The sequence below is a fragment of the Primulina tabacum genome, chromosome 9 (assembly GCF_025594145.1).
Source record: "Primulina tabacum isolate GXHZ01 chromosome 9, ASM2559414v2, whole genome shotgun sequence".
Taxonomy (NCBI): domain Eukaryota; kingdom Viridiplantae; phylum Streptophyta; class Magnoliopsida; order Lamiales; family Gesneriaceae; genus Primulina; species Primulina tabacum.
Genome location: NC_134558.1, coordinates 27,634,723 through 27,659,883, shown reverse-complemented (window position 1 = coordinate 27,659,883; position 25,161 = coordinate 27,634,723). Strand labels below are relative to the sequence as shown.

At 34.6% G+C, this 25,161-nt stretch overlaps 2 protein-coding genes and 1 long non-coding RNA gene across 3 annotated transcripts; all 3 read left to right on the top strand.

The window, feature by feature from the left end:
* The first annotated feature begins 284 nt into the window (after positions 1 to 284).
* Positions 285 to 7,204, top strand: LOC142555078 (5'-adenylylsulfate reductase-like 5). The gene is made up of 4 exons (XM_075665740.1): positions 285 to 710; positions 4,198 to 4,379; positions 5,931 to 6,055; positions 6,668 to 7,204. Exons 1-4 carry the CDS (start codon positions 528 to 530, stop codon positions 7,099 to 7,101), a joined length of 924 nt encoding a protein of 307 aa, XP_075521855.1. The 5' UTR covers positions 285 to 527; the 3' UTR covers positions 7,102 to 7,204.
* On the top strand, positions 4,386 to 5,922 carry LOC142555079 (uncharacterized). Its single transcript, XR_012822321.1, has 3 exons — positions 4,386 to 4,563; positions 4,634 to 4,751; positions 5,219 to 5,922. It is a non-coding gene; the product is annotated as an uncharacterized LOC142555079 (long non-coding RNA).
* Positions 7,205 to 19,926: 12,722 nt separating the features above from the next.
* On the top strand, positions 19,927 to 23,474 carry LOC142555077 (uncharacterized). Its single transcript, XM_075665739.1, has 6 exons — positions 19,927 to 20,089; positions 20,175 to 20,273; positions 20,997 to 21,225; positions 21,623 to 21,714; positions 22,399 to 22,506; positions 23,155 to 23,474. Exons 1-6 carry the CDS (start codon positions 19,970 to 19,972, stop codon positions 23,314 to 23,316), a joined length of 810 nt encoding a protein of 269 aa, XP_075521854.1. The 5' UTR covers positions 19,927 to 19,969; the 3' UTR covers positions 23,317 to 23,474.
* Positions 23,475 to 25,161: the final 1,687 nt, after the last annotated feature.

Here is a 25,161-nt window from a genome sequence, read left to right as displayed (position 1 = left end):
TTATATATACTTATATTATATTTATATTTATAATTGTATAATTTTGAATTAATACTAAATCTTTAATTAATTAATAAAGATTATATATTCTAGAATTAATATTAATAATTAATTAAAAGGCAATTATAATTAATTAAAATATATTAATTAGTGATATACTTAAAAGACAATTCATAATTCTCCAACCTTGACTCTTTTATAAAAGAACTTGACAATTTTCAATTTTATATATGCAATAGGTAATACAACAATTTACAAAAACATAATAAAAGGAAGAATTATTCTTGATAATGATCGTAGTGGCTATGCGAAAACAATATCAGTGTCAATGGTGGTTGGTCGATGAAACTCCGTGATCGATAGATAGATAAGAGAGAGAGGAATTCTAATTGTAAAATTTCAAAAATCCCAACATTCTTCCATATCCCTCTCTGAGCTGAAACGGGGAGAGCATCGATTGATCCAGCTAGCTTCTTTTTCTTGTTTTTTCACCCTCAAATTGTCGGGAATTATTCTTGATTTTGTCTATGGAGGTTCCGATCAGAAAAGTCGCCTGTATATTCGTGTGTGTATTGGCCACTTCGGCGGCGTCGTTTCGGCCCGCGTCGGCGTCCCTGGCTACTTGTCACCCTCGTGAATTCAAAACCTTTCTTCACGATCTGAATTCCCAGTGCCCGTTTTCGACCTTTTTGTATTTGTCTGCGATCCAGGTGATTATTTGGTTCTAATTTTGGGTATAGTATGTTGTTTTAAAATGTGCTAGATGTGATTTATGATTTGATTATATATTTTATGCTCCTTACAATTTTTTTTTTTTTAAAAAAATCTCTTGTTTTGTGTTTTTATTTCGTAGAATTGCTGGTATTTTTGGTTTTCAGATTTTTATGATCCATAAATTTGTCTTCTTGAAGCTGGGATAGATACCTAGAAGGCTAATTCTGCGAAAGCTTATTTCTTTTCTTTAACAGCGGCTTGAGTTAAATGTTGGAAACCATTTTTGTGATGGGGTTTTGGCCATTTCTTTTTCTTGTTCGGCAGAAATATAATTCGAGAAACTTTGACCCAAGTGTGTAGGATTCTTGATCGTGTAGTCTATTTTTTTTTTCTTTCTTTCCTTCCTGTTTGTAATGCCATACTAAGGTATATAGAGAAAAGAGGTCATTTGAAATTTTGAATGATTTTTCATGTGACAACGAACTACCAAATGGCTTCTTTCATGAGTAGTATACTGGGAAGCAGTTTTATGTCGATAAACCAAACTATATTGAAGTATGTTTATATTAAGATTAACTAGGCAACAGCTCTTTATTTGTTTAAAAGCACTAAGCTGTGTTGGTCTTTTGCATGATCCTCAATTTTATCGCAATCCAAAAACACAATAATGCGTTTTTGACAAAGTACATGTACCATTGATTGGTACCATTCCATTCTAAATTTTCATAAACTGATTGATTACTTTCATCCTACAAAAAAATTGGAGTCAATTAATGTATGACAATTAATTCATTTATTCTAGCAAATGCATCAATGCCCTGATTTCTCGATGATTTGAATGCTAAAATGAATTTTATCTTAGATAGGCAAGTATACAATGCTCAAGTATACAGAGATACTCTGAATTTCAGGATCTGCTGATTTATGCTTTATAATAAGGTGTTTATTAATGATAATAGCAATAATGGGTAACTATTATGGATGTCATTATGCCAATTCTTACTCGTTCAGACTGTGGTGAATGTAATCCCAACCTATAGAGGAAATAAAATTTATGTATGTATGTTTCTTTTCATTTTTTCATTATCATATTGCGATATTCCAACGGCTTATTTATTTTAAATAGTGAGTTATCTGTGTCTTCCAAATGTAAAATTTGATGATTATTCATATATCTTATTGTTGCATATGAACACACACACTATTGACCACTTTTTGAAAACCTTGACTCAAAATCTAAGATCCTGCTAAAAATATCTAGTCATCATACAAGAAATAAATAACCGTGTCTATATCCTACCATTCTCTCATATAAGCTTGAAGAAAGTAATAAGTTTTTCATTGCACATGGCATAAGTCGGCGTTGATTATGCAGTTATTTAGTAAAGGTACCATAAAACACTTGCCACAATAAGTGAATATAAGCACAGGTTCTTAACACAGTTAGATTGTATTTTCAAGCAGAAATAATGAATAAAGTTTGGTTTTTTAAATTCTAATTTCTACAATTGTTAATCATTTGATCTTAATTAACAATACTAATGAGGTATATGGGTCGAAAAGCTCTCTCAGCCGGTCATTTTGTGGCAGTTTTTCTATAAAACTTGAGGGAAAATCTCAGGTTTGTTTGAATGAGCGAAATATAAGTTTACAAGCCAAACAAGTGACACAATGTCAACGGAACCAAATTGTAAATTAACGGAAGCAGAAGTTCTGCAGCGAAAAAAGAAGTGGTTGAGACGGATCGTGTATTCAAGTAAATCGGAGCTGATGGTGTTAAGACAAAGTTAAATTCGTTATATCCCAAAAACATGTCAAACAATTGTTTTACTGGAACTGAGAATCACGAACTTAAAACATGACCAAACTTATATAGGCCCTCTATGTAACACTTCCGCTTTTAATTCCTCTCCCCCATTTAAAACACAAATTTTTGCTCCCAAAAAAGGGCGTTATCTTAAAGAAAAAAATTGTACTTTTTTAGCCAGCCAAAATGATGTTTTGGTTTATCCTTCATTTCAAAACAAAGCATTTTGAACCATATAATCTTTACAATTACCATTTAGCATCACATCATGAGCAGATAGTCCATTTCTGTCCGAAAGTTGATGCATAGATATATTTGTTCGAGTGAAGTCAGTCGTACTTGTGATTTAATAATGGTTTGATCCCTTTTGTCATTTTAGGCACACTTTTACTCATTACTCTTATTGACTGTAAAATTTATGCGCAGGCAGCTGAACCACTCCATAGCTTTTATCTTGTATTGCGAACTTCAATTCCTCGTGTCACTGCAATACTAGAAAGACTATTTCTGAGCTTATTTGTACATCGCTGTTAATTCTTTATCAATTTTGCCTGTTTCATCTGATAACTCTTTACAGTTTTACTTAAAATGTGGCGTGCTTTTGGATGTTGAACATATTGGAATAGCTCTAGTCAGTATTTGCGCCACTTCTTCATGTTCAGCGTAAAAACTCTAAAATGATTACTCCAATATTGTTGGATGAAAGGAGGGTCCAGAAAAATTAATAACTTAGTTGAAATGGGAAGTAATCTAATTTATGAAAGCGTCATAAATTGAGTCATAAATTGATGATCAATGCGAGATGTTGATAATTGATTCAGTGCCTTAAACTGGTCACAATGTATAAATCAGATGGAAGAGAAAAAAATACCCTGACTGAATATTGCAGGCAGTTTAACACGATGAAGGCTAACCTAGCTGTCCGTTGCATGCAGATACTGATACATAGCGTCCTTCGGCTTTTACCTGCTCAAATAGATGGCTGAATGTGCACCTTTATATGGTGTTCTCTCTTTTTTAGTCTGGTTATATAGATGACATCATGTTACTTTTCAGTTCGCATGTCATTCCTTGATCATGAAAATGAATTTGGTAATTGCATTACGTTTCTTGGTTTTCAAAAACATCATCCTTTTACATGAGGTGAACTATCAATAAATCTACCTACAGCACTTATTTTCATTTTGTTTGGGTTTGTCCGTTTGGTAGACGAGACAACTTTTAACATTCAGGAAAATTTAATACACATTCTTCTAGAATTGGATATTCAGTGTTATTTCCGTCATGTTTGGATTTTATTTTTGCATTAGATTGGTAAATGTCATTTTTCCCGACTCCCGCATTATTCCTTCCTAAGCATAGTTTTTATATGATGTTAAAACTGACATATCAAAATTTGAAATTATGGCTTGCAATTGTGAAGATTAATAGCCTATATTGATGGTGATTTTTAATAGTCTTCTCCCAATTCACATCTATGATAGTGATCAGTGTTAGTGATGATACAAGGTGATGCTGATGAATATGATTGCAATTATTATTGTTTTGTGATTGTGAATGTTAAGTTTCAACACATGATAGATTTTGCTTTTCCATGTATCTGTTTTGCAGAATTCTGAATGATATTCTTGATTTTTGTGTTTCTATCTTTCATATGCATTATTTTTCTATTCAAGGTGGATGGAGAATTGCTTGAAAGTGTGATGAGCTCCACTCAAAAGAATGTATATACTGCTGTTCTGTATTATGCTTCATGGTGTCCTTTCTCTAGCATCTTTCGGTCAAAATTTTCTACTCTCAGTTCTATGTATCCGCAGATTAAACACCTAATGGTTGAACAATCCTCAGCCGTTCCCAGGTGTGTGACTCTACCTTATGATGATTCCTTACATCTCCCCTCCCCCCTCACCCACGAAAAAAAAGCTGGTTTCATATGATATGAACAAATCTTAGAATGAGCATTGTTCTGATTGGATTATGGCATATGTGTACTTGTATCCTGGTAATAACATGGCGTCTTGGCCTACTTGCGAAAGGGGTAGGTCTAGATCTCTATTTGCTGCCATCTGCTATATACAGTAAAGGGTGGTCACCTACTTGCGAAAGGGGTAGGTCTAGATCTCTATTTGCTGCCATCTGCTATATACAGTAAAGGTTGTGACCACGTAGAATACCACTAGTTAGTTCTTATGCATTACATTGTGTCCCTTTGTTTGTGGCATCAGGGGCAGTTTTCTTTAGGGATGGCAATGGGACGGGGCGGGGGCGGGTTTGTCATCCCCATTCCCGTCCCCTAATTATATCCTCGCTCCCATCCCCGCACCCATCCCCGGATCTATCTAATCGAGGAATCCTCGTCCCCGAACCCACGGGGATAAAATCCCTGTCCCCATCCCCAAACCCGTTTGAAATACCCGAATATATTACTGTATTTATATATATATATCTATATATATATAAGTATTATATATTTTTTATATAATATATATATATTACTGTATTTATATCTATAACTGTATATGTATATATATATGTTATCGGGGCGGGTTTGGGAGGGTTTGGTATGGGGATAGGATTCCCAAATCCGTTAAAAATCCCCGAACCCGAAACCAAACCCATTAATATATCTCCGAACCCATCCCATTTCGGGTTTTCCCCGCGGAGCCCCGAAACCGCGGGGAAAATTGCCATCCTTAGTTTTCTTCATTTAGAAAATTTTTGGATTGAAAGCACTTAACTCTTGTGAGATATTCTCGGGACCCGAATTTATTGAAAGGCTAATAGTTATTCATAGAAGTGTGGACATCATTGCAATGTTTTCACAACTGTCGGTCAACCTTAAAATAGTGGTTCAACCGGATCGTCGGACTGGAATAAAATAATAATATAATATAATATAATAAATAATATATTTTAAATTTTAAACATCTTAAATGTATATATAAATATTAAATATATATATATATTTTTCAATATTTTAAAAATCAAATAAGCTCTTACTATTAAAACAATATTTTTAACAAAGTTTAAAATCCAAATAGTCATGTATATGACAAAAAATAACATTTTAATTTTTTTAAAAAAAATTGTGAACTTGTTCAACCTGGATTTTGACCGATTTGACTGGTTCAATACCGGTCGTACCTGTTTTTGACCGATTTGACCGATAAAACGATTTTTGGATGATCACCCGACCGGACCCAGTGATAGGTTCCTGGTCGAACCAACCGGTCCGGTTCAAAAAACACTGCATCATTGAGTATTGAAATGTCTTTTATGTTTAACATGTGCATCCTTTGCTTGTGCACCCACAAAAGCCTGCACACCTGTGGAAGGTTTATAACATGTTCTGTACATTCTATTCTCTACCCTTTTGCATAAGATTAACTTCCTTTTGCATTTTGTGCAGTGTTTTTTCTAGATACGGGGTTCACAGTGTACCCTCGCTACTTATAGTTAATCAGAACATGCGGTGGAAGTATCATGGTCGAAGAGATCTCACGTCTCTTGTCAATTTTTATAAAAGAGCTACAGGTATCTCCCTGGTGAAAACCTGTTTTCTAGTTGTTATGTGATACTTATGACCCACTGTTCTGGTAAAACTATCCAGCATGGTTACACATTTATGCTTTGCCCTCTTCTATGGAAATCCAAATTGCATAAATAATCATAACCTATCTGCACGGAAATTGTTGAGTACTTGAGTTGAAATACTCATCTCCTGAACTTTGCGATGGCTATTATGTTACATTTAATTGATCTGCTGATGTTAAGTTTTATTCACCATCAAGATCTTATTCATTAGCTTTTTTCAGCATGTTATATATATTTATCTATAATTGTTGCCTTTTATTTATGTTTTGAAACGTTCATTTTTGTGTGCTTAGATTCATTTACGTGCACCTTCTTCTATTGGTGTGTCAAAAGGGCATTAAGTGTGGAACCTATGAGTCTTGCAAAGATGGGCAAGACTTGTATTCTTTTTTCTCAGTGGCCTTGTGTTTCTTTCGTTTCTTTGACTCTGTTTTGTATAAACTTATTTTCAGTAATACATGTACAGTTAGTTCTATGGTGTAAAATATTTCTTACAGAGTTTTGGGATAAATATACTGCATGTCTCTTCTAATTTATTTTTATTTGCTGTAGGGCTCGATCCAGTAGTGGATATGGTTGAAGATAACTCATGCAACCCAGCGAGTAATCGGAAAATTTTAAAGCCCTGGAATGGAGGGTCATTCACGGAAATAATATGGAGGGAATTGTATCTTGTACTTTCTGTACTATTTGTCTTGTCAAGGGCTATCCTTCATTTCTTTCCAGAGATTGTATCTCGCGTCACCGAACTGTGGGTTGCATGCATTCCTCACTTAAATTTGGGAATTTTCGGAGAGTCAAGGCAACTTTTAGGACGTGTGTTCCATTTGATTGACATGAAGAGAATTTGGAGCAAGTTAAATGTGTGCAAAACTAGAAACTTCCATGAAGGAGCTAGGAATGCTCGGGTTTGGGCGTCGTCCCTGGCATCTGTCTCCTTAGGAGAGACATCTTCTACAAGAATATTTCCTTCAAGAGACTTGTAAGTTGTAAACTAGTCTTGTGTACCTATCACCTGAAGCACCGTAAGGTGGAACTTATGTTTGTCAGATTGCAAGAAGTGACCATAAAGATGCTTAATTTGGGTTCTCTCCTGTTTCTGTTTTCTAGTAATTATTTTTCCATTCTCTTATTGTAAGCTTTAGCACTCAAGCCCTTTGTCTTATGGAATATATAACCGTAGAAAGGGATGGTATGGTATAGTTGAGACGATGTCGCCGACGGTGTATATTATCCGGTTAATCGGTAATACATGTTTTAATCTTCTGCCTTAGAGGGTCGCAGTTATCCTTGTGTGGTGACTTTAAAAATGTTTATAGTGTTTTATAGGTGAAAAAAATATTAAAGCATCTGTTTGAATAAGATTTTTGTAAAACGATTTTGAAAAATATTTTTAAAAAATCGTTCTCAAAAGTTATTAAATAACAATTGATTGGTGTTTTTTTTTTTTTTTTGGTTTTTTAAAATAAAAAAGATGATTGAACGAGAATTAAAAAGTTTGTATAAAATTGTTTTCCAAACATCTTTATAATTATTTTTAACTATAAAATTATTTTTTTTAAAAAAAAATATTTGTTTAAACACATTTTCAACTCTGGAACATTTTTATCGTTATCAAAACACATATTTATTATTAAAACAATTTTTAAAACATTTTATAAAAATTGTAAAAATATTTTATAAGCACTTGATTGAATTGAACATCGTTCGTTTTTTACATAATGATACTACTATAAATAAGATGATCCTTGTGATGTTTAAAACAAAATTTTTTGATTGAGGCAAGTTTTGTTGCGATGTCTTTTCCAGCCTCCAACGACATGATCAAACAAATGAGAGGGTTTTTCTCGGGGCATAAGAAGAGAAATCTAAGAATGTATATTTATTTTTAATAGAAAATTATGGAGAAAAAAATGCCTAATTTTAGTTTGTATAGGTAAAACGTCACTAGTTTCGGGATAATAACTAAGAACTTTATATTTTATTAAAAAAATTGATATCGAATAAAAAAAATTTCTAATAAATTAATCATATTGATTTCAATGATAGCAGATAATTATATAATGATCTAGAAATATTTTATAGAAATTTAGGATTTATCTTTTTTTATTTATATTTTTACCGTACGAGGAATATGTGTGTGTGTGTGTATATATATATATATATGATATATATATTTATTTATATGGGTAACGTATTTAAAATAGGATAAATTGGTTTTAAATCCCCAAACCCAAACACTTAAAAAAATTTGCCCAAACACCCTAAAAAGATAAAATTAACAAAAACACTCTTATATTTAGAATGATTGATTTTCTTGGGAGAAAATGGTATCAGAGCTTATAAAGATCCTCGATCCTCTATCGTGTGATTTGACACGAATCGCGACTCTTTGTAGGAGACAACCTAGGCTCTGTTAAAGAGTTTGAGGTTAGCAAGCCGATAGGTACCCTTGAGTGTGTCACCATGTGATTGATACTCGGATCTCTCATCTACTTATCCGAAATCTGTAGCTCTGAGTTCGGGTACCGAACTTAAATGATATCAGAAGTTAGGTAAAATTATTTCAAACATACAAATTTATTATCATAAAGTAATTAAATGTTTGAGAAGATGAATTTTTCAGTTAAGATGAAGATTTCTGGAATATTGACAAGAGGAAGACTAACCAAAGTTAGATATCAAGAAGAAACTTCTCAGAGTCCTAAGGTAAACTTATGATTCAAAATAACAGGTTCCTAGAAATAGTACCGGATTCCTCTAAAATCTCTGGAGATCTTAGAGAAATTCAAAAGACAGTACAAAATTATGGCAATATGTTATATTATGTACCACAAAATATGGAAAAAATCCTTGAAAACCAGGAAGAAATTCTTGGAATATTAAATGATATTCGAACAAGACTTCAAAACCTAGAACAACAACCAGGTACTAGTAAAATGACTTCAGAAGGAAGGTTACCACCATCATTGGTACTGAAACCTTATTACATCAAAAAAGGAAGGTCAAAGTGATATCAAAACCTTTAACTGAAGAAGAAAATATGATCAATCTAATTAAAACAGTATCAGAAAAGAGATTAATCTGATGACAACTTTATTGATCTAGAGGATCTCCAAGAGCTTGTAGAATCTTTTGCAAATATCAAGGTGGTAGATTTAAAAAGATGAACACAACTGGGGGTGAAAAACCTATCATAACTTGGTTATCTTCGCAGAAATCACCGAGAGAAAGTGTGGGATCTCAAAATATAAATATGAGAGAATCCCAATCATACTTTTACACTAATGGAGAATCACACCCAACGAGAACCAAGTCAAGGAAGAATCAAATTCCTTTGCACCAAACACCCTATGGGAAATCTGTTTTAGAACCAATACATTCTTATGGGTTTATGCTTAACCTAGATGTATTAGATTTCAAGAACAGAGAAGATCTCATAGATGATTGGACATCCGGTATGAGGGTCGCTGCAGGTACATTCGACCTCAATAGAAAAGGATTCATTAAACTTCTGGAAATGAGTATTATGAGATCAGTTAAAATTGCTTGGGACATGATATATGTTTAGTGGATGAATATATTATATTATTAACTAAATATAGATGGAATTCAGGAGTCGAGGAAAATATAGCAATGCAACTCTTCTTCACCAAAATGTCAAGTCCTTGGAAAGAAATGCTCATAAGGGAATATGTCCCTAGCAATCCAGATACAATGGCACGAAGAGCCTCTTTTCTCAAAGGAAAATTGGCAGAATGGTGTCATCCGGTACCATCACAAAAGAATTACAAACGATTAAGGGGTATTAACAAACATACTTCTTTGTGTTGTAAGGAAAATGATCTTCCAACAATTATTAGAAGTAAATCACAGAGGCATAAAAAAAAAGTTTACAACTCATCCTTATGTTAAAAGTGGAAGAAGCTCTTGGAAACCAAGAACAGTTTGGTCTAGACAAAAGCCAGATCTTATAAATCTGGGAAAAGGAGTGGACCATCAAGAAGTAGGATATCATCTCAAGCATCTAGTACATCTCAAAGCACAGGAAGAACACCTACAAAGAAAAATTTCAGAAGAGCTCATACTCAAGCTAATGAAAGTTTTAAAGATTGTAATTGCTGGACATGAGGAGCAAGAGATCATATCTCAACCAATTGTCCAGAAAATGAAAAAAGAGGTATTAAACGCTTCGATCCAATCTCGGATATTGAAGAAGCAGTTTATTACCAAGATCTTATTCAGGTATACCGATTTGAGGATATTTCCTCAAACGAAAGTATATATGAAAAAGAAAAAGTTTTAAGTTGGGAAGAATCTGACGGATCTGAATCGAAATCTGACTGAAGACGAGGTGTTTTGACACGAATCACATGAATATTTGTCTGGTTTCTTTAGCGAAACAACAATATCTCATAACATGATCCAAAGGATCATGAGAGAAAATCCTAGTCTTCAGAGATTCTCTGCAGGAAAGGTAGAAAGTTCTTAGGAAATCTTGGCCTAAGAAATAGAAAGCATCATCTAATCTATAAAGTTTCCAAAAGGGAAAAGACAATTTCAATGGAACTTACATGAAATAGAATGGAGATGCAACTAATTCTTTCCGAAGAAATTAAGGAGGAGTTACAAAAACTCAAGATAGAAGTAGCACATATCATGTCCTGGATTCATATTAGAGCAGTCCAGATTATGATAAAAGCTACTTTCAAAGAAGGAATAGATTCACCCATTGATATTGCTATATGCGATAAACGAATGAGAAACCTTCAAGATTCAGTACTGGGAACAATCTCAGAAAATCTCTGTGTAGGAAAAATTGTAGGAGTAATTTATCCAAGAATAGCATACAACTTGGCAGATCGAGATTTCAATGAGCTTTGACATTACATCATAATTTCAAAGAAAAAAGACCGATGAAAGAAGGTAATATATCATATTCTATTACCTATCAGATTTCATATGCTCTATCTAATACACATCATTCAGAAATGTTTATTAGAAATGAGTTCATTGAAATACCTGAGATATTTGGAAAAGTTATCCAGACAATTTATCCATAAATAGTTGAGTTTCCCTTAATACATGAAACAATTATCCAAATACAAGACAAACTGATTCTACAGAGGAATCAAAGTCTTATATTGGAATCAAGAAGACAATATTTTCAGGGAGATAAAATTACAAGTTATAGATGGGCAAAAGTGCATGCCCAAGAAATCCAACAGGAGCCAAAAATATTTTCCACAATAAGAAAGCTTAGATGTCCAGAAGGTTGGAAGAAATTAAAAATAGTATTTGATATTACGAAACAAAAGAATCAATTTCCTTGTAATACCATATACTATTTAGAACAACCCATGATAGGAACTTACCAAGGAATGATTAATATTGGAGAATTGAAAGTTCATATCAAAGGAATACCAGGGAAAGAACCAGATCGATTGGTTCTTGGATTAAATTTTCTCGAGGAACATAAACGTTGGAAACGTCTAGAAAATGGAATGGAGTTTAAGGCAGAAGATAGGATGTGGAAAATCCAATGACCACAAGTCCATTCTCGATATACATTCCAGTAAGGATGTGATACGAACAATATAAAGCAGAATAATTTGCTGCTTATATTGACTCAGGTGCTGGAATCCGTACAGCAAAAAGAAGAATTTTTCCAAATAATTTGGAAGAAGAATTACCAAAGATTGCTGGAAGAGACTTTTCTAGAAGAATCTTAATCTTATGTAAGGAAATTAAGATGAGGGAAATCGTGATCAGAGGTGCTGGACAAACGTTTTGGTATAAGGTAAAAACACCATCGATTTATTTTCATGTTACAGGAGTTGACATTCTGCTAAGAAATAATTTGCTAAAAATGTTTAAGTCATATACGCAAGAAAATGAGACAAGACGATTAGTGTTCACAACACCTTGTGATCACAAAATCATAGTTCAGAGACTAAGATGTGCATTTTACATAAAATTGTCAATTCAGTTTCACAGCAAACTTGGTGATTAAGAAAAACTTCTAAACCAAAAAATGAAGATTCTAAGCGATTTGGAGAAACAATGCTCCAACTAAGAGCAGATAAACCGCTCAGACAGAAGAAATAAAATGCCTCAAGTTAGCTCTACATCAGAATGAGGTAGGTTTGAATCAAATATATAATTAGAGGATGTCAAGAAAAAGATCAAAGAAAATTATAATGAAGATCCCTTGGTATGGTGGGATAAAATCAACTCAAAGTCTGCCTTAAAATTAAGGAAGGAAAAGAGTATGAATTTGTCCGATGCAAGCCTATCCCAATGAATATAATTGATCAAAGGGATATGCAGACTATAATCAAAAAATATTTGGACCTTGGTTTAATCAAAGAAGGAATTTCAGCATACAACAGCCCATGATTTCTTGTAAGAAATCATGGTGAAATAAAAAGGAACAAACCCAAATTGATTATTAATTACCAAGAAATTAATAAAATTCTAGAGTTTGATTAGTATTTTTATATCTAGTAGAGAACATCTAATTAGTTGTATATGCAACGCAAAGATATTTTCTAAATTTGATTGTAAATCGGGGTTTTATCAGATCCGGATGCAGGAAGTTAGCAAGAAACTTACAGCTTTCTCTACACCACAAGGACACTATATCTGGGAGGTATTACCGATAGGACTGGCTAATTCACCTCAGATATTTCAAAGAAAAATGGATAATCTAGTTAAAGATTATTTCAAATTTATGTTTGTATATATTGATGATGTTTTAATCGCATCAAAAAATATGGAAGAACATATTAAGAATTTAGAAATTTTCTATGATTTTTGTAAAAAAGACGGACTGGTTTTATCATAAAAGGAAACAGTCATTGCCACAAGAAAGATTGAATTCCTCGGAATATAATTCGATGAGTCTGGTATAATTTTGCAGGATCATATAGTAGAAAAAGTGCAAAATTTTCCTAACGAGCTAAAAGAAAAGAAATAACTTCAAAATTTTCTGGGAGTTGTTAATTTTGTTGGGATGTTTATCAAAAACCTAGTAAAACACAGGTAAATGTTTAGTCCATTATTGAAAAAAGATGCGAAATTTATATGGACAGAAGAACGCTGAAACGTCTGCTAATCGTTTTGCTTAAAAATTACTAGAAACTTTTATTTTTTTACCTACCTCTCGGCCTATACATACAAATATACATACAAATATTTTGATACTATTTTGAAAATAAAACAACCAACTAACATTTAAAAATCTAAAGGAAAATAGTTTGAATTATAAAATCGTTAAACTTTTACCAAACCTAATAACATTTTTTGAAAAGTATAGCACATATTATAACCTCTCAAAAACTCCTCATAAACATAAATATAAGTCATAAAATATCTTTAACATAATCTTAAAATCATAAATCATCAACTAGTACGGAAAACTAGTGTCAGTCCTCGGGCTATGTGCACCTTCAGTCCAGCAAAGTCAACCATCAAGACCTCCATAAACATTATTATCATGATCACCTGCATCAATCACACCTAGTGACTCTAAAGACTCAACACCCCATAATCTTGATAACAAGTAATACATATACAGATCACATGTAACAGTGAAAAATACTTGTACTTAAAATAACCTTTTCATGAAGATGCATAAACTTAAATAAAAACATTTTCATAATGATGCATCAACTTTAAACATAAACATTTTCATAAACTTTACATAAACATTTTCGTAAACCTTTTCATATCCTCATAAACATATCCATATGAACATGCGTAACTTAACCTCAACCTTTTCTTTTTTATCATATATCATTTCATCACGAGCATATACATTTTTCCTTTTATTGAATTCAGATCGTTAATTGTGACTTTCCTCATTCCTCAAAAAGTCGATGGATCCATCTATCATGTAAACACAGTACTGGGCGGCGGGGATATCAACGACACTCTCACCCGTCAACTGAGCATTGGCCTATCCTCATCGAATAAAAATACAATCGTCGTGCTCTCTCTGGGGTCTTCTCCCATAAATGGGCTCCCTCTGGGGCCTTTTCACCCACGATATCTCCATTCCTACCCTCATATCCTCATATCCTCAATAGTCACAATTACTTCACATCATCCAATGTTTCACATTTTCATCACTTTATAAAATCATGCATTTAATATCCTTTTCTTTTTTAAAAACAAGCATGCAACATATCTTTTAACGTTATCGTTTTATCATAAAAATCCATAATCGTTTAAAATAAACATTTTATCATATTAAAAATCCATAAACATTTAAAATAACATTTTAGCATCATAAACGTTTTAAATAACATTTTGACCTATTAAATCATAAACATTTAAAATAAACATTTTGACATAAAAGTCCCTAAACATATAAAATTTCATAAACATTTAAAATAATCATTTTAACATATAAAATTTCATAAACATCCTTAACCATTGAACATAATCATATTAGCACATAAAACAGCATTCATGGCACTGCCATGACGTTTATTAATTTTCGGGTGTAAAATTATCGTTTTATCCATAGACGTAAAATTTCACGTTTTTGATATTTTCTTAATTTCATTGACTCTAACATGTTTCAAATAATTATTTAAGTTTACATGAATTTTCTCATATTTTCATTTGGCTTAAATCGATGACTTTTAAATTATTCTTTAAATATAACATATTAATGCTTTTTAATCCCGAATTAAACAAAAACTTAATATAAAATTCCCAAATTTAAAATTAGACTTTTTAAAATTATTTGAGCTTAAATTTAATTTTCCATAATTTTATAAAGCTTAAACTAAGCTTTTCAATTAATTCTTTAATTATCGTTTTTTGCGGCGATAAAATCTCGGATAAATCCAAACTCATTATTTTGATCCCAAATTTTAAACATAACATTTTTATTATTAATTCTACCCTTGTGAGCCATGAACTGCACCCGTGGACCCATGGTTCTAATTTTAATTCTTTATTTTTCTTTTTTGACACCTAATCGAACACACCGAGCCATCTCCCAATTTACTCGAGCCACGCCCGAGCCACCCCTAGCCAAACCCGAGCCAACCCACCTAGAAACCCTCCTAATCAAGCCCAAGCCCCTGACCAGCCCCTTAGACCCTCGAAAAACCCACTGCCGTTGACCCTTTTTTGTGCGTGTGTGAGGTTTAGTTGCCTTAGGACTCCTAGTTGCCTTAGGACTCATCAAGCCATCTAACCACTGACCCCTCGTGACCCTAACCATCCCTGGACCACGTCTAGACCCAGCCCAGATCAGTCCTGACCCTTGAACCCAGCAGTGAAGCTCCTGAATTCAGAAGCACCACCTGCGCGACTTCTTGCTCACTCACGGTTTCCATCTCCTCTCGAGCCAGCAGTCACCCAAGCCGCAACATCCCCTGCCCAGCCTTTATAGGAACCCTCATGGACCCTTAGAACCATAGGACTCAGCCCCAAGCTTGAAACCGAACCCCAGCAACATATGCAAGCCATGGCCGAGAACCCACCTAGACTAGGATTCTTGTTTCCTTGCTTAGTCACTTAACCCACGATCCAACCCTTGAACCACCCCCACATGCACACCCTCCTAGGACCCTAGAGAGTCGACTTAGCCCAGCCCAGAGCCCCCTGGCCGAGCCCTTCCTCCCTGCATAAGCTACTGAAACATGCGCAGCCCTCCTTGATGCTCTCGGGTGGAGTCCTAGCTTGCTAGGACTCCTTCCCAGCCCCTGGTCTCGAGTCCGTAGCAGTGGCTAGGATGTTTCCCCTGACCCGTACATGACCCTAGCCCAGCCCTGGTTGAGCCCAATCCAAGCCATGCATGTTTCCCCCCATGAACCCAACCTTGGTCCTTAAATCCTACAACTTCAATTCCAGCTTGATCGTGTCTTGATTGCAGCATATTAGTGCATCCTAGGACCCTTTAAAATCATATAAAACATGCCCCTAACAAGTCCTAATCATGGCAACCCCTTCTAGCACATAAAAATCATGTTTTTGGAACAAGGATCAAGCTTTAAAAATCACCTTTTATGCATAAACGAAAATATATCAAGGTGCTCTTTTTTTCCATGCAATTCATGAATAAATACATAATATGGTGTGATGATGAGTAAAGGAAGAATATGGCATGCCTTTGCGTTATTAACGCGCGATTATACGTTGACGATTTAAGAATGACGCCGAAGAGGACCTTGACTTGAAAAGCTATGAAGAAATCGATGCTTTCCCCTTCAACTTATGTGTGTGCCGTGTGATAAAGAGAGGATAGAGTTTGAGTTTGTGTGTGCTAGGGTGGGGCGTGGGATTGTGATGATGTAGGGTGGGATTTTGAGTTTTAAATACTTAATTAACTCACTAACAAGGCTTAGGCCCACTAAGGAGTTTAATTAGGTCCATTAATGTTTAATTAAAAATGGTAAAATAATTTTGCTTAAATAAGTTTGTGAATTTATTAGCCGGGTTGCCAAAACGTTCGTATTTTTGTTGAAAATTCAACACTGTACGTCACGGCGTATAAAATCACCTCAAAACTCCTTATTTTCAATAATAAGAAAAAGCATCACCCTTAATTTAAATAATAAAAAACAATTATTTAATACAAATATTTTCTATTTCCAGCCCTCGGTCTCCGTTCCTCGATCGTAACTCGAATAACCTTTAAAAATACATTTTAATGCGACCATGTAGAAAAATATATTTTAAACATGTCAACATACACAACATATTTAATTTATGCAATTAAAACTATTAATTAAAATACACAGGAATTTAATAACTTGCGTGCATGTGGTTCGCGTGAACCTTAGTAAAATAAAAGAGATTTGTAAAAAGCTTTCGAAAATGGCTATTCCTCAGGATGAAGATGATCTGGTATTATATACGGATGCCAGTGATCATTGGAGGGCGGCAGTTTTAACAAAGCTCACAACAGAAGGAGAACAATCATGCTCATATTGTAGTGGACTTTTCTCATATGCAGAAGCCATAAGATGACATATCAACAAAAAAGACTTTACGTAGTAAAAAAAAGCTTTTGAAAAATGGTCATTATTTTTACTTGCAAAGAAATTTACATTAAAAGTTGATAATACACAGATAAAAGCTTTTTTGAGGAATATGATAGAATCTAAACCCGAGAAGGCCAGATTATTAAGATGGTAAGCATTATGTCAAAATTATATTTTTGATATTGTGATAATTAAATCTAAAGAAAATATTATTGCAGATTTTTTAACAAGAGATGGACATCGATGATATCGATGCCATCATAAAAATGCAGAGGCATTTGAGTGAACACCTTGAAATGCTTCAAAACGAGTTCAATAAGCTGGCCTTAAAAGCAGAAGTTGCGGGAAGGCTACAACAAGCCGATAAGATAATTGTCTCTGATCGAATCACAGGATGTTTACAGGCTTATACTTAGCTATGATCTGCAATACAAAGGCCTCTCCTTCAAGACATTGAGAAGCCACTGGTTTCCCAAATAGAGAGTTTTCGAGTACATGACTCTATACCTGGAGCAGGGGATTCAAATACCCTTAGCACAAGTGTTAAGTTGGGGTCATCTCTATATGAGTCGACCGAAACAAAAATTGAGACTCCAGATCCCTATCTCGAGTCCTCAAGTCAACCCTTCACCTCGGGGATTGAAGAGAGAAATATCAACCTTAGACCTAATACCGACAAGGGTAAATCTAAGTTTGGTACTGATGAAGTCAGGTGTACCAATTAAACTGGGAGAAATTAAAAACAAGAATGAGCATTAACCCAGCCACAATCAGGGTTGATGTTTCAAGAAAATATCCTAGGGTATGGATAAAACCAAATTCATATCCAAAGGAAGTCAAAGCATGGTATGAATTCGGGGCTCTTGCCTCAGCTTATACTACATAACCCAGCTTCCAAGAAATTTCAAAATTACCTAAATGGATCCAGGAAGCTTTTCATGAAACTTGGGCAAATAACGACTATTTGTCCAGAGGAGACATTCTGGAGTTATACTTTTTTAGTACAGCCCTAGAACCAGTAGGGAAAGGCTCCACGAAGCTTTTCATTTTATCAAATTAAGGAGGCCAAATACAAATGTCTAGAAATTTATCAAGGATCCTCCGTCAGAAGAAACACCCCTTGTTGCTTCAATAAATGAAGAAGACATTTCCACCAGAAGAGCATGGGGCTTATGGGTCTGTCTAACTGAGATGGACAAAGTCAAGTTTCGTTTAAATTTTATCATAATTCGGTAAACAGATCACTCATGTTAAATACTATGACAGGAAAAACCACAAGTTTTGTAGAAGATCTATTTGAAAAGAAAAGAAATCTTCTGTGGAATAGCAAGCTGCCGGGGAGTAAAGAAACTCGTCGAAAATTCTGCAATATGGCTCATGTGGGAAGATGGTCAGAACAGATCTGTCCAGAATGCCCAAATCAAAAGGAGCCAGAATTTGGCAAGGGATTTAGACTTCGGACACATAGGAAGCATCTTGCAGAGACATGACCAAGTGGTGAAGGACCACAACCACGTTTTCCTCGGAGAAACCAAAAGTTTTAGATTCCTCGACAAAAATAAGTGGATATGTGACTACCATCACTTTTCATTGGGGATAACAAAAAATAAAAGATTCCCCGACAGGAGTTAGTGGGCATGTGATAAACACACTAAAGGACCAAGAAAACTTGAACCCAAACAACTATAAATAAAAAATTAATGAGAACAAGAAAATCACATGAGATTTAAACCGAAATTTGGAACCAAAGAAAATATATTATACACATCTCAAGATCTCCAAAAGACGGATTAAGGCAACAAGAAAACAGCTGGTGATCTTCAAAGATCTATACAAATTTCTAAAAGAAGCGAGTAATGAAATCTTAACTGATATGATCCAGATCCATATCTACTATTTATGCCATGAGATAAAACTGGATAGACAAGCTGTTTCTAGATTAATAATCTAGGAAAAAACAACTCAAGAAAAGTGGAGGGATCCCTCAACAACCTACTCAAGAGATAGTGCCGACCACAGCTGGAAGACATTAACATTATGGCAAGAGTTTGAAGTCCGAAAAACAAATACGTGAAGGGCTTCTATAATAAGAAGGCAGAAGGAAGATGAAAGTATCGATCAACCTCTTCATTTTCTTTCAAAATAAGTTGTAATATTTTCTTTCAAATTTATGTGTGTTTTTAGTTCGGCTGCTATTAGTAGCTAAACAAGTTTCACCTCCTGTACAGGAGGTCTATGCAGTAATAATTTGTTATGTTTGAATAAAAAGACCAAGGCTTTTGCCCCTCTCATGTATTAGTTTTAAATTGAACTATTTTACTCTATACCTTGAGGTAGGAAACGAAACATGTCTGTGCTAAGTGTTGTTGAATGAATCTGCGTCAGAAACCATCGGTTGCGATTGTGTGGTTGGACTGTGAAGAACTAATCTGTCTGTAAAATTCGGTGGATATAACCCGACGGTACTGTTCTTCACAGTCCAACCACACAATCGCAACCGATGGTTTCTGACGCAGCCCGACGGTACTCTGGTCAAAAAAGTAAATTGTTCAATTTATTATACGAAAGTATGATGGACCATTTATAAAAAAAATCGAATAGGCTGAAAAACTTTGTGTAGCTGTATATCTCAAGACTATATGCGTTAAAAAATATGCTCGATAGACATAACAATGCATACTAAAATTATTATAATCAAGGATGTTTTTGGAAAATTTTAGAAATTTGAGGAGTTAAACCAAAGATTTAGATGGACAAGAAATGAAAAGAAAGTTGAGTTTGGGAAATAAGTAATGATTGCAAATTTCCCCGTTGAAATATAAGGAGGCTAAATAGTTGAAGGTCGGCTATGGGGGAAATGGAAGGCGGTAGCGGAGGAGACATGGTGGGAGACGAGAGCGTAGCGCCCCGAGTTCGTCGTCCATCCCTGAAAACTCAGTCATCGACTTTCACCAATTGGAAACACAAGGTGCTTGCTGTCTGCTTCGTTAATTTTTCATGTTTCTTTTTTTTGGAATCGATTGTTTGTGCAGAATATATATTGTGAAATGCAGCTCAGAAAAAATTGCTTTAAAAGGGTACGCGAGCATAGAGCTCGCTTGCTTTGGAAATTGAGGTTACCAGAAGCTGCGGACCACCCTTCCAATCACGAGGTGCTTGTTGCTTTTTATTTGCTTAGATTCTATCTAGGAACGTTTGTATATTGGTTGTGGTTGTTATTTGTTGCACAGTTCTGTGAGATGTTTTTTTTTCCCTTACCTCAGCGAGTTGATTGCTTGATCCTTAGTTATGGCAACGCTTGTAATCTCAATGGGAATTAGACCTAGTTTATTATGTGTGTGTGTAAAGAGGCATTGAAATATTGAGTTTAACCATAGCCATCTGGTTAGCTTTACTCTTATTCATCTTTTGGCTAATGGTGCTTAGGGCAGGGAATTGTGAAAAACGATCCTACATCGGCTCCTTTTCTAGAGGAAATGGAGCGAAACTTGTTCAATTAAGTAGATGTGAGATATTCATCAGGTGCAAGCTTCCTTTCATAGCCATTTGTATACCATAACACCCATGGCTTTGGAGCAAAGGTTTTTTTTTTGTGTGATACGAAATAATAACACTACGTGGCCAACAAAACCTCCTATAGCTTGTATTTTGAGGGCACTTATCCAAATGCAAATCTTTGGTGTACTTTAAGGAATATTGTTTACCTAACAGAATCATGTAATTATAAATTCACACCACCCAATTTTTTTCAATCAATGGAACAAATGTTGTTTCCTGAATTCTTGCTTACAGCAGTGAACTCTCCTGTTAAACTTACCATGTTGTGTTAGTTATCTCGTTAGTGTTTCATTTGCTTAAAATGTTTCTTTTTGCAGAATCTCGTCAAATCAACTCTCCATGACATAGTTTCTGATGAACTAAGAAAAATTAAGGAATCATCTTTTCATGAAAAATATGGGGCTCCAACTTTTGACGCTAAAACTGATGACATGATATGGGAGGATGATGCTCTTTCCACGAGTTATCAAGGAGACTATGAAGAAATGCTACTACTGATGGAAAAAATATTTTATGAGGATCTTAGAATTGAGAAAAGTAGAAAAGGTATGAATACAGCTGCCACAGATGGAAATTGCAGTTACCGTGATTGCTAAGGCAATTTTCAATATTTTCCGTCTTCGCATATGATGTTTAGAGCATTATGGTTGATATTGAGAAAACGTTACCTTACCAAAAACTCTTAAAATTAGGCTCACTTTGAATTTTTGCAAATCTTTCACTTGCTGCAAGAAGGTTTATTGCTGAATGCCAGAACGTTAAGCTTCACTTTGTATTCATTGTTAAAAATTATTTGAATTTCATGGTTGGAATTTGATAAGCAAGTTTAGTGCTGTTAGCTAAAAATATAAAACATTTCTCTTGATCTCCGCATACAACCAAGACATATTTTTCATCAAACTGGTGCTTGACAAAATGATGGATAAAATCTGAACAATGACAGAGTCAGAATGCTTCATCCAAACGTGGGAGGATGAAGAAGACGAATACTTGGCTCGTGCAGTTTATGAGCATATGCAGCTCAATACTGAGCAGGTATGATAGCCACGGAATCCTCTATATCAGTTTGCTCATTATAATTCGTTTGATGAAATTCAGTAATTCAGACCAGTTTTACTACATGAAATGGTTGCCTTCATCCTGATATAAGAACGCAGTTCATCTAGCCGTCTAAGTCCTTTAGCAAATACCATTGCTCTTATGCAAGGATATGAGCGTATTCTTGCGTGATGGGAGACTTTGCTAGGCGTTAATTTTTTGTGAATTTGTGTTTGAGAGGTAGTATGGGGGTATCCGGATTTAATTTTTCCAATTTCTTATTCATTTCTTGATATGAGTGTATTCTCCCATAATGGGAGACTTTTGCTAGGTATCAATTTTCTGTGCATTTGTGTTTGGCAGATAGTATGTTGTCTCCAAATTTAATTTTGCAAATTCTTATTTATTTTCTGTTTCATTTTCTTGGCTTTAGTGTTGATGCTGCAATGGTTCTTTTCTTTGCATTTTTTTGCATAAGCAGTATGAATTATGAAAGTTTTGCATCTCTGTTTTTTGTTTATCTAAGGTTCTTATTAGAACGAGTTTATGACTTTTCGTCTTGATTCCCTATCTTACTTTTCTTGTTATGGGATTAATAAATTTAACCTTTTATGTTCAGTATTTTCTTTTGACCAACTCCCAAGACAATCAGAAGTTCTAATTTTTTTAGTTGGGATATAGGTCGAAGAGGAGCTTTGGTGTCCCATCTGCAAACGAGGAAAGTTACAGGAGAATTATCATCACATTTATTGTAGTCACTGTGCAGTCAAACTCACAAGGGACGACGAGGTCCTCCACTCTCTCTTTTTTAATGTCTCTTGATCTTGTCTTAGCAAAATTGTTTAAAAAACTAATATCAATTCTTAATTACTTGAAATGCAGCTTAAAATGGTGTGAAAGTCATCATTTCCATGATAATTTATCAACACACACAAAAAACTAGTGGAGTAGATCTTGAAAGAACATTTAGTTACTCTTTTTGAAATTTAAGTTTTGTTTTCTTTTCCGCTATTCACATGGCATGACAAACAATTTTTGTGGCACCTGCACGTATCCTCTTTTGTAGTCAAAATGAATACTTCTCCAACAAATGATGTTTGTTAAACCAACCAACCCAAATAAAGGCATTCTTTACCTTGCTACAGAGCTTTAATTTTTTCCAGTAAGCTGAAGAGAGTGTTGTGATTAATTTATCATTACAACCAAAGTAGTTTCATAGTTTGTGAGAATTTCCGAGTCCGAAATTTCGTGGAGTTTTGGTTGATTTTTCATTTCATATTGCTCGGGTGTACAATAGCTGATTTCCCTCCGGCAATACGATAACAACCATCACTTGCAGGATTCAGTCTACCAACAGTATGAATACTTCCACAGGCAAGGCCTTGCCATTTTTTTAAGTTGTGCTCACACTGATAAGATAATTTTTCCTGATCTTAGGTTAATTTGAAATTGTTACGGCAAAGATTGGGCGACGTGCACATGGAACACCTTGATAGAGGATGCAGGCTGACTCCTGAGTTTTGCAGTGAGACCAAATTTTGTTTGACTGCACTGTATATTAAGTGCCAAGGCTGCAGTACATTTGAGGTTGTCCTATAGGAACCCACCTTGCATTTAGGTTTTGTCTGTAACTGATTTTTCTGTCTAAACCCCTTGGTTCTTGGAGACATGTTGAGCCCAGACTCATCCGAAGTCAAGCCAGTCAAACCGGACCCATTATGGTTGAAATTTTGCGCCTTACTACTTCATTATAGTTATATGGTGTGGATTTATCTTTTGGACACTTGTATAGTCAAGAATCTGATTATGGCTTGCACAGACATTTTTTTTATTAAGAGCTAAATTTACGAATGTCTGGCAAATCGGCTCAACTTAAAATTCGATAAAGACAGAATTTTTTTTTAATTGCTTGTTTTTTTCAAGTAACTTGGTGAGTCGGCCTGGAAAGTTTTCTAGAGGATCAAGGTGTTGGCTTACTTGTAAAATACTCATCATCAAGCTATGTTTAAATATCTTGATAAATAACACTCATCTTATTGAAATCATATCTGTCCATTTATTTTAATGATGTGTATAGATAAAACCTGGAGATGAAACCAACGGTCGAAATTAAAGTGTTTGTAGCAACTTCAACCATCAATTTGCGCCAACCAAAAACCGAAACACGAGCTATGCAACGCCTACACATAAACCTCGAATCAACAACTATACATGGTGCCTTTCATTATTTCAAATTAATATTCACTTTTCCTACTACGTATAAATTGGAAACTTGACAAAAAAGGAGTGAATAATGGAATAGTACACACTCCTGCAGAGCGAAAGGGTGATCAAATTATTATGTGGGAGATGTAAACATAACTGAGACTTGTGTATCAAGTAAGTATATGAAGGAAGCGTTCAAGTTTACGTCGCGGGTATCTGGCAGTGGCGGTGACATCAATGCACAGTCCGGTCCCGTGTATCTAACCATTCAATCCTCTCGATGTGTTGATGCATCAAAACACAACGTTCAACTTCAAAAGAAACACAAAGGACAAGTGTACTTTTAGTCGCGGGTCACTTCTGGCAAATGGTACTTCCAGAGGAAATAGTAGCTCGAAAAAGCTAATTCATTGCTGCACTAGAGCCTAGAAGTGCTCCTCCGAGTTAAATTTATTCCAGGACTCGTGTTTGACATAAAACTTAAATTAACAAAAAACAATTTTTTACATTAAGAGGGAAAAAGGAATAACTTCTGTGACAATAAGATTATAGCCAAACATGAAGGATCCACAGTTTGATTTCGTAGTTTCACCGTGCCATCCATGAAATTTCGGTGCATCTACAATAGTCTTGATGAAAAGAAAAACACTTCACTGAAACAAGATAAATTATACCTTTAGCAGGACTTTTTCAGCAATGTACTTATGCTCGATAGTTGCACCCTTTTGCTGCACCTTGTCGCAGTCAATGCAAAGAGGAGTTTTCCTGTACATTGTTTTGACAGAGGCAACCATTATCAAATGATTCAAATCTGTCAAAGAAACAGACTGCCAACCACATTCAGGCCAAATCACCAGACTGCCTGATATCATAATTCAGATATTATCAGTGAAAAGCACCTTCAAAAGAAACCAAAAAACGAGAGGTAAGACTCACAACATCAAATATGTTGTTGATAAAGTGAATAAAAGCATAATCAGAAATCTGTTAGTCATAAACATTTACATAAGTTAATCATGCGTTTTAAAATTCATCCCATCACTGACTAGAAAAAATAACTGCAGTTACACGATCTTCTGATAATGTTTGCAGCTTGAGATTCTGATATAATAATGAGCTGTCTGATTTGTCCAGTGGCTAGAGTCTTGTAATTACACAAAAAATATAGCTGAACCTGAAATTGAAACAATTTGATGATGTTTTTGTCATTGCAAAAACATAGGGTATTTTAAACTTTAT

Coding starts and splice junctions, on each gene's coding strand:
- LOC142555078 (XM_075665740.1), top strand. CDS start 528: ATGGAGGTTCCGATCAGAAAAGTCGCCTGTATATTCGTGTGTGTATTG. Junction 4,380..5,930: donor CAATCCTCAGCCGTTCCCAG/GTGTGTGACTCT, acceptor CATTTTGTGCAG/TGTTTTTTCTAGATACGGGG. Junction 6,056..6,667: donor TTTTTATAAAAGAGCTACAG/GTATCTCCCTGG, acceptor TATTTGCTGTAG/GGCTCGATCCAGTAGTGGAT.
- LOC142555077 (XM_075665739.1), top strand. CDS start 19,970: ATGGGGGAAATGGAAGGCGGTAGCGGAGGAGACATGGTGGGAGACGAG. Junction 20,090..20,174: donor TCACCAATTGGAAACACAAG/GTGCTTGCTGTC, acceptor TGTGAAATGCAG/CTCAGAAAAAATTGCTTTAA. Junction 21,715..22,398: donor TGCAGCTCAATACTGAGCAG/GTATGATAGCCA, acceptor GTTGGGATATAG/GTCGAAGAGGAGCTTTGGTG.